The sequence below is a fragment of the Spinacia oleracea genome, chromosome 1 (genome assembly GCF_020520425.1).
Source record: "Spinacia oleracea cultivar Varoflay chromosome 1, BTI_SOV_V1, whole genome shotgun sequence".
Lineage (NCBI taxonomy): Eukaryota > Viridiplantae > Streptophyta > Magnoliopsida > Caryophyllales > Amaranthaceae > Spinacia > Spinacia oleracea.
The window spans coordinates 5,083,761-5,093,648 of NC_079487.1; the positions used below are offsets into that span (position 1 = coordinate 5,083,761).

The window sequence follows — 9,888 nt, forward strand, 5'->3', positions numbered from 1 at the left end:
CGTGCTGATTGCGCGTTCTTTGCTGCTACGGTTTTCTGCACCAGGCATCAAACATCAAATCATGCTACCTTCCGAAATTACTATTATATATTTGTTTCTCCGAACATCAACAGATAAATATTTCAAGGATGCAAAGTTCGAAAAATACAAGAATTCAGGCGTTCGACTCCAAACGGACCCAAGCTCTAGGAAAGTCAGCCGAAATTTCAAGATTTTAAGAGTCAATAAAAAGCTCTACTCCCCAGTGAGCATATCCCCAGCTGATCAACTCCGGGTATTCAAAATTTTAAAATAAAAAATTCAAGATTCAAAATTTTCGATGCCAAGCTCCGTCTAAACCAAAGGCGGAAAAGCAGTACAAGTACAAATCAGAGTCGTCACAACCGCACAGAGGTAGACTCTATCCTTTTTCCTAACACTTGTCTTGTGCAGGTACCGGCATACAAAGAATGGTCTTGATTGCAGAACATATTGATCGTTCTCCGTCCCTAGTCGAAAACTTTGACTTGCGCTTTCCTAATAGGACGCTCAGTCAAAGTGGGGGCTTCTGTAGACACCTAAATCGTGTCTCCCCTTTGGGATGATGACGATACTATTATCCTTGCTAGGTGGTTGGAGCAACTCCGTGCGGAAGTCCCAATTGCTAAAACATATTCCAAGTCCAAGGTCCAAAGTCCAATTCCCAAGACCGTTCCCATTACGGAACTCGGTACAAAATTCAATTTTCGAAAATCAATTTCAAAATCCAAGTACAATCTCACCCAATGGACCTCTCCATTGGTTTTACAAGACCTTTTCCAATCAAAATGACACTAAGCAATCCAAATTTGGGCGCCGACCCACAAAACCGAGAAAGTCGGGCCTCGTCCCGTAAAACTAAATTCAAAAACCCGAAAACGGCTAGTTTTTAGTCGCAAAATCAAAGCCTTACCCATTAAGCAAGTGCTACGTGCCAAAGCTCGTACATTTCGTACAAAGGTACGTTCACTAAAAGCCAAATGCAAGGACGGTGTAATCGTCCTTGCATGGCGTTTCCTGTGCCACGTCAGCGGCGCCATAGCCTGCGCTGGGCGCAGCTATCATTTGGCGTTTAGCCATCTAATTTTATATTTGAACCCTGATTTCAAAGCACTTTAGGGCACCAAATTACAATCAGAACGTTGTAATTCTGAAATTCCCCCTCAAAAATCAAATACAAAAACTTTAAATTCTCATACAAATCTCAAGTGTTCAAGCAATTGGGAGCTCCAAGAGGAATTCTAACCTAAACCTAACTAGGTAATTCCGAATCCCAATCCTAATCTACTATGTTTCCTAAAATTACTCTTTCAAAATGATTAGTAAAGTTGACACTTTTGTTCTCAAAAGTGTCACTCAACAATCACATATTTTTACAAATTCAACACTTTCTATGATTCAAATACAAAGTTATGGATTCCATGATGTTTAAGGTTGTTTGTAATCACTTCCTTAAACTAGAATCATTTTCAAAATATAGAGTAATCAAAGGTGAGGCCTTTTTAACATTTAAAGGTCTAATCTTTGAGATTCAAGACTCCTCTTTTCAATATCCAAGTCCAAGTTTCATTTTCAAGATTCCATGATGTTTAAGGTTGTTTGTAATCACTTCCTTAAACTAGAATCATTTCAAGTTATGCAGCACATCAAAGGTGAAACCTTTTTAACATTAAAAGGTCTAATCTTTGAGATTCAATACTCCTCTTTTCAATATTCAAGTACAAGTTTAATGTTCAAGATTCTATGATGTTTAAGGTTGTTTGTAATCACTTCCTTAAACTAGAATCATTTAAAGTTATAGAGCACATCAAAGGTGAAACCTTTTTAACATTAAAAGGTCTTATCTTTGAGATTCAAGACTCCACATTTCAATATTCAAGTGCAAGTTTCATTTTCAAGATTCTATGATGTTTAAGGTTGTTTGTAATCACTTCCTTAAACTAGAATCATTTCAAGCTATGGAGCATATCAAAGATGAAACCTTTTTAACATTAAAAGGTCTAATCTTTGAGATTCGATACTCCTAAGTTCAATATTCAAGTTCAATATTCAAGATTCAATCTTTCAAGTGCAATTTCTATGTCCAATATCTAAGACACTTTTGGATGAGAAACTTGTCTTAAAGTTGGGATTTTTAGACTTGAATCCGTGTCGGACGCACTTATTATTAAGTAGTCGTTTGGCGTTCGTATCTCAAATACAATATTTCAATTTCAATATCGCAATTTCAATATCGTCATTTCAATATCTCAATTTCAATAACGCATTTCAATATCGCACCTTTCAATATTGCACTTCAATTTCGCACCTTTATTATTTGCTATTTCAATTCCGCATTCTTTACCATCTCACTTTGAGATGATGTGGTTTTGTACACACTTTCAATAATTCTTTTATTCATTGTGATGTTGCTTTACTTGTTTATTGCTTTCATCGCCTCACATGCTAAATACAACAAAATGCAAAGTTACACCACGCTTAACAAAGATAATTTCTTGGACAAACCGGCCTTAGGTTCCCTTAAATTAACTTTAAAGCAAAGTGATCACAATGCAAGTAGAAATTCTATGTGCTAAAATTCCAAGTTCAAACCCACATAGTGTCGTGACTAGGGTTATTCGAAAATGCTCTTTGCCATGCACTCGAATACAATTTTTAAGGCTCGCGGAATAAGCATCTCATTCCCTTGCCCGGATCTCACCCATCCGTTCTAAGATTCAATGCATTATCCACTAAAGAGTCAACTTTTTTCTTTCCAAACGGGACCCTTAAAATTGTTTGGTGGCGACTCCATCGAAATCCAAAAACATACAATGCTCCAAGCCTTCCGTAGGGGAAATACAAAAAAGTACGGAAAAATACCCCCTACAACAAGCTCCACCGAGGATCCTGAGAGTGTGATGTTGTTTCCCTTGCCAATACCATCCCATTCATGCATTGCGCGTATGAGCATGTAAAGAACCATCAACTAAAATCATATCCATTGGACCTTTTGTACCCGTATCAATAATAATTACTCTATAGAAACTTGGTGGATAAGCTTGAATGATCTCTGGTGGATGAAGAAATTTCTCAAGGAGTGATATTTACCTTTCTTTAGAATGTCATGTTGATCAATCCCCTCCTTTATGAGGACCAAATTGTAGTGAAGTTTGTTGCATCATCTCTAAAAAATAAATTATTCTTGGCTATCCAAAGTCCTCGTATTGTATTGAAAAAATAAACATTACTAGGACCCTTTTTTCCCATCCCGACGGTTGAATTTCTGGATATAAAAAGGACCACTCTATAAAGGAAATAGTCTCATTGGTTTTGAGTGGATAGATCAAAACTTGTTATGCTAGAGCACATAACCTGAACATATGTTGAAGGTCCTCTTCTTCATTTTCACAATAACCACATGAAACTGCTACTTTTATACAACGCCGATTGAGATTTACTTTCGTAGCAAGCCTATTGTGGAAGATTTTCCAAAAGAGTAACTTCCATTTTGAAAGAATGACATGTGACCAAACTAATTTGAAAATCTCATAAATGGAATCAATATATATGGAGATAAGTCTTCAGAGGCTAGCATAATATAAGCATTTACCTGATTTATGACAACGCCAATAAAGAAAATCTTCACTTTTCCTCAGTTGGAAGTTCCATACCAACTATGCGGTGAACATCGTGAAATACAAAACTTTCTAAGACCCGTCGATGGTTCCAACCTATATGTTGAGGCAGAATAAAGTGGCTAGCTTTCCAATTCCGAACATTACAAAGGCGGACTTCAGATTTGTATTCCTGAATTTCTCCATGAACCCATATATCTTTACATGCTACCACTTTTTTGTTTTTTTTACCATTATCAGTCTTCCAATCACAACCTTTTAAAAGGAGATTGCTTGCCCGACAAAGACCATGCATACCCTAAGAAAATGCACGACCTATATAAATTGTTGGCTGACTTGTTGCAAAGGGATTTGGAATTTCCCTATGACAAATGATTGCTAACATAGAGTGTGGCTTATGGGCTAAAATGCCAGACTTATTTCATAAAGCATGATTTAGGTTGGTGATACCACGAATTCCCAGACCACCTAAACCTCTAGGTAGGTGGAGAGTTTGCTTCTCCACAAAATGCATTTCAGAATTGCACTTTTTAGCCCTAAAAACTGAGCAAGAATTTTATTCACCTTAAAAGGAACAAAAATGGGAACCTCCAAGCAGCTAAGAACACGAGAAGCCATTGCAATGGAAACAAAATTTATCAAAATCAACTTTCGTGATTGAGAGAGGTTGATTGAATTCCATGACGTAACCTTAGCCGCAATCTTAACCACTATGAACTAGAAATTAGAATGTTGTTGGCCAGTGAGATCAATAGGAACCCCTAAATGCATACCCAAGTAAGGTACGATCTTCATACTTTAGACAATAGATGATGTTAAACATTGTTACATGTCAAATGCAAAGCATTGCAAAATTAAAAACACATACATTTACACGTCGATTGCAAATGTAATATTTTAAAGACATAAATATAGTATGTGGTATCGGGTACATGCTTATTTGGAAATTGTTTCGTAAATTACATGTCCTTTATAACATGAAAACCCCTTGAAAAAACAACACAATGACAAAATGCATATTCAAACCGCAATTTAATTTATTTATTTTTTAAAAACACCTAATAAAACATACTTTGTATAATTATAAACCATATTCCTTCAATTCCTCCTTGAGCTCTACCATGCATTCCTTTGGCAAAATTAGCGTCACAATTCTTCCTCCATCCATTGTTTTTGCATTGCTTTTATCATCTTTTGGGCTTGGGATAACCAAAACGACCCCTTCCTTACCAATCCCATCCACGAAACAATTCACAAATCTTGGTGCTAACCCCTTCAATTCGAACCCATAAAAGTCGGCTTCTTCCATGTTCACGAATGTTAAATTCGATCCGTATATGATATAATCGGATCCTCCCGGGTCTCGGCCTACCATCTCTTCAATTTGGTCCTTCTCGCTGTCGGATACATCATGGATCAGGGCTGCAAGCTCTTCGATATGGGCCTCCGCTACTGAAAAAGCCGCTTTAATTGAGCCCACAAATTGGTTGTTCCTTAGAGCCATAGCATCCTCTATTGGGCTTGCAGCGTCTTTCTTAATGACGGTCACTGTATTGGGCTCTGACCCATTTCTTATTTTTGCTATGGCGCGCCAGATTACAGCACTTAGCAACTCAAAAGGCTGAATTGGGCTTAAAATGGAATCATTTTCAGAAAGTTTTGCTTGCAATTTGGTCAATTGGGCCGGCTTCACATGAAAGGAGAATGTGTCCATTTCACAGGGTAAGGGCATGATCCAATGATCACCAAATGGGCCCACTTTCTTTATGGATGATGGCTCTAAATTTATGGGCTTTTTGGGCTTGATGTTGCAAGGAGGTGATTTATTAAGGCTGGGTGGATAAGTGGGCTTCACGCCATTCAAGGATAGTGCTAACCAGTTCATGTAGTTTGATGCTGAAAATGCGTCTCCTAGCACATGGGCCCAACTTAGGCCCAAAGCTAATCCTCCACATTTTAAAGACGTAACCTGTTCAATGATTAATAGCAAATATTAACCATCAATATCATTATATCATTATGAAAATAAAATACCGTTTTTTTTTCTTCACCAAAAAATATCATTAAGAAAATAAAATACTGTGTTTCCGAGTATAAATACACACCGACAAACTACGACTCCGTCACTCCGGAAAATTACTAAATACCCATGAATGGTCATAAAAAAACATTTATACTCCGTACAAAAATATTTCCTCTGTTCTTTCATTTTAATATTTAATTTTTAATACTATTCATTTACAAGTGTTTGAAATATAATTATGGGAGATGCTAGATTTATTTTGATAATAACAAAATGCTGAAACTCCAAATGTTATATTGTTGAGTATTTATTACTCTTATTAATTGGTAAATTGCCAACTAGTCAACAATCTACTACGGAGTATAATTCATGTGAGCACGGAGCCTTCCCAGTTGCAATCAAATGCAACTACAAGACCACTGGACCATAACTACTACAAGTAGACTGTAGTGGAGCCCATTTGTTACCGTTTTTTTTTTCCGGTTATCGATTTAAAAAAAAAAAAAACTAAGGCTCGGTTTATTTTGGCGAAAACACTTTAAAAATGATTTTTCTTTTTTCTTTATTTGTTTTATTAATGGTGGGAATTAATTTTTTCAAATGTGAAATTGAAAAACAACTTTTTCTAAGGGAAAACTAAATTTTCTTTTGAAAAGAAGAAATGTCAAAATTTCCACTTCAATCCCTTAGCATGTACATTGATTAACTCTTTAAAATGGCTCTTGGACGACTTTTCACTCTCTCTCTACCACTATCTCTCTACAAGACCTTGAGAATTCATTCTTAAAAACACTTAATATTGGTTGGTTGTTCAAGTGAGCTCTCCAATCTCATTTTTACTATAGGTGGTCCATAATTAATTGTCTTTTTAACTAAAATTACTATTCACTTTTCACGGTTACTCCCCACATTTCAAAGTTACTCCTTATTTTTCAACAAGAATCAAATGTTGGAGGGCTCTTGGGCAAGAGCTATCTTGAAGGTACTCTCCATGAAAAGCTACTTAAGAGCTCCAATGTCGGCTAAAAGATAGTTCTTGTTGGAGAGCTACTTGGAGAGCCACTCCAAGAGCCCCATTATACATGCTCTAATTACATTTCTTTTTCTCTCCTCTCATTTTTACTCACATGGTCATTTTCTTTATAATTTTACTTGAAAGGAAACAAAGGAGTAAAATTGTTTTCCATGGTTGAAACAAACGGAGCCTAAAGAGAAAAAAATATGAAAATCATAAGAAAAAAAGGGATAAATATGTGTCAGTACTCTCAAAGTTCCAATCTACATACTATACTAATCCCTCATTCCCGGAATACTCATACCGGCCGGTTTAACCGGCACATAGTTTAAGACAAATTAGTTAATTGAATTATTATTTAATTAGATGGTAGTTGATATTGAGTATTTTATTTAATATAATTAGTGGCAAATATGTCAATTTTTTGAGGGTGGTGGGGTAGGGATGTTTTTTTAATGTCTTTTAGATGTTAGGAATCTAAGTGAGACCTAAGGTAAGCGAGAGAAATAATATAAAATTTGAAAAATATGTTATTTGTAGAAACGGTGCAAGTATTCCAGAACGGATGGAGTACTAGTTACTGAAATAAAGATTTACGAAGTATTACATAATATTTCATTTTTATTTTTTTTAGTTGTACCATTTGGGGTTAGACACAAAGATTAAATAAATACCTCGTATTAAATATCAAAATTGCACATATGATAATAAATAAAAACGAGGGAAAAAAGTTAGGTAACAATGAAAAATGTTAAATGTGAGTAAGGGTAAATATAGGTATTTAATATATGATCATATCAAAAAGCATATGAAAACATAACATAAAAGGAAATGGTCCAAGTAATATACAACTTCTATAAAAGGAAAATTCTGCAAGAAGTATGCAACTTCTATAAAAGAAAAATTGTGCAAGTAATAAAAACGGAGGAAATAGGGTGATTATTAGTCCAATTGTTTACAAGTTAATATTACATTCGTTTCGCAATACATGCATCATTTCTCATTTGAACAATATTCATTAATCAACTTTGACTATCTTTCTTTCACCAGCGTGTAAGAAAAAACATAGTCAAGTGAGATTTCGTTAAATTCGTATCAATATCAACTTTTTATAATTTTTATTTATACTTATTTAAAAATATTAATGTCTAAAAAAACATTTTAGAATACTGCAAAAAAATTGTTGCATGTACTATGAAACGGATGTAGTAATAAGCAATATTTTTATACACTTTTATGATAGAGATCGATCTTACTAGCTTCCATTATTCAATCATATTTTTACGATTATATGGATACCGTTCTGCCACATTAGATTATGAGTTTTCTAGTTTCCCTCTCTCGATTTATAACAATAATGCGTTAACAACCTCTAAATTTAATTGACCAATATTGTACTGCGTATTACGTTATATTCACCCGATTTTAACTTATCTAAACTCGATCATTTGAACTTAATAAGTTATTGTACTTTTATGACCTTTGCGTGGTCATATCCTATAATCCTATATAGTACAATTTTGCCAACACTAATTGACGCAATAATTTATGTATTAACACCACATTTTGTTCAACTGATATTTACTTATCTGAACTTATTTTAAACTTTTTAAATTCATTGTTATTCACTTATCTGAACTCGATCATTTCAAACTTAATTGAACTTTTTAAAATTTATTATATTGTGGTAAAGTAAAGGAAGGAATAGAAGCAATTACCTGTAGAAAAACAAGAGGAGAAAAAATGAGCTCAGGACCAAGAACATTAGTAGCAACAAGGAGCCTTTGAGAAGAAGTATCCTCCATTAAAATCCATTCTTCTAGGGTTTTCGAGCTTTTCGCCTCGACAAATCTCATCCCACAATCATTACACTTAATAAAAGGTCGACCACCATCTTCTTCTGATCTCCTAAATCTTCCACAAGATTCATAATAGTAATTAAGCCATGCAAATATTCCCTCCCTTAATTTTGTAGGGCTTAATCCCTCAATTGTTTGCTTATCAAGAAAGTAAACTACCCTTAAATAATGAAGTTTCATTGCTAAATCCATGTTATTAGGCTTATAAACTACATTTTCCCCCGTTATTGCTGCCGATCCTACCGATGATAATCTTATCTCATAAACAAGATCATCTTTTTCATTTGAGTTTTTCATGCTAATTTATTAATTTCCAAGTTTTAAGAGAGGTTGAAGATCGAAAATGATGGGATTGTGTTACTTTTATTGTAAACTCAAGACATTTCTATATATAGAGATATCTAATTACTCTTTTATTGTAAACTCAATATATTAATTTATTACGTAAAAAAGTAGTTGTGAAACTTAGCATTAAATTTCATAATTATAGCTATAAATGAAATGCCGTACATGCATTAACGTGGGGGTTGGGAAACGTTTCCTATCTACCCTAGTTATGGTCCCAATTGCGAGGTTATTGCTTAAATCTACTCCCTTCGATTTTTTCATATTATTATCGAAGGAAAAATAATTACAGTCGGATTTGGACTCATAGATGACCAGCTTGTATTCTTGTAATGTTGTTGAGTGGTATGTAATTACCATCGAATTTGGGTTTAGATGTGATGAGCTAAAGCGACATGTAATATAGTCTGCTACGCGATTGGTTTCTCGATAATCGGTGTGAGATGAAGAAAAATACCTAAAAAGTAGTTGTATGTTACAATAATGAAACTTAGCATTGAATTTCATAGCTATGAATGAAATGTAGTGCATGCATTAACGTGGGGGTTAGAAAATGTTTCATATCTACCCATATGGTTCCAATAAGGGATAGGCATGGGGCGGGTCCAGTGAGATCCAGATTCGCCCAAAATCTATTGGGTTTGATAAAATTCAGATTCATACCCAAGTTTAATGGTCTGGCAAGTATTATCAATGCACGTATTGATCATGTACTATTATTTGATATTTTCAATATATACCACGAGTTTAGATCCGCCCTAGATTCAATGGTCTCAAATAATAAAACTCGAACCCTATAAAAAAGGTGGATCCATCTAGGATTTGGGTTCTAGACCATGCTAGCTCATATCTTTAGTTCCAATCTATACTAATATATTAAAAGGCGTTGTGGAAAATGTATATGTGTCACGTAGTTCTCTCCTCACGCCACATCATCCATTCACCATGTATTATGTAATGGACAACCAAAAATCAATACAATGAGGTTCGAACACCAGACCTCCAGTTTGG

The 9,888-nt window shown here is 34.7% G+C and overlaps 1 protein-coding gene across 1 annotated transcript; it reads right to left on the reverse strand.

The window, feature by feature from the left end:
- Positions 1 to 4,445: 4,445 nt before the first annotated feature.
- LOC110774926 (protein ECERIFERUM 26) lies at positions 4,446 to 8,914 on the reverse strand. The gene is made up of 2 exons (XM_021979525.2): positions 8,392 to 8,914; positions 4,446 to 5,604 (listed from the first exon to the last, which is right to left on the reverse strand). Exons 1-2 carry the CDS (start codon positions 8,827 to 8,829, stop codon positions 4,717 to 4,719), a joined length of 1,326 nt encoding a protein of 441 aa, XP_021835217.1. The 5' UTR covers positions 8,830 to 8,914; the 3' UTR covers positions 4,446 to 4,716.
- Positions 8,915 to 9,888: the final 974 nt, after the last annotated feature.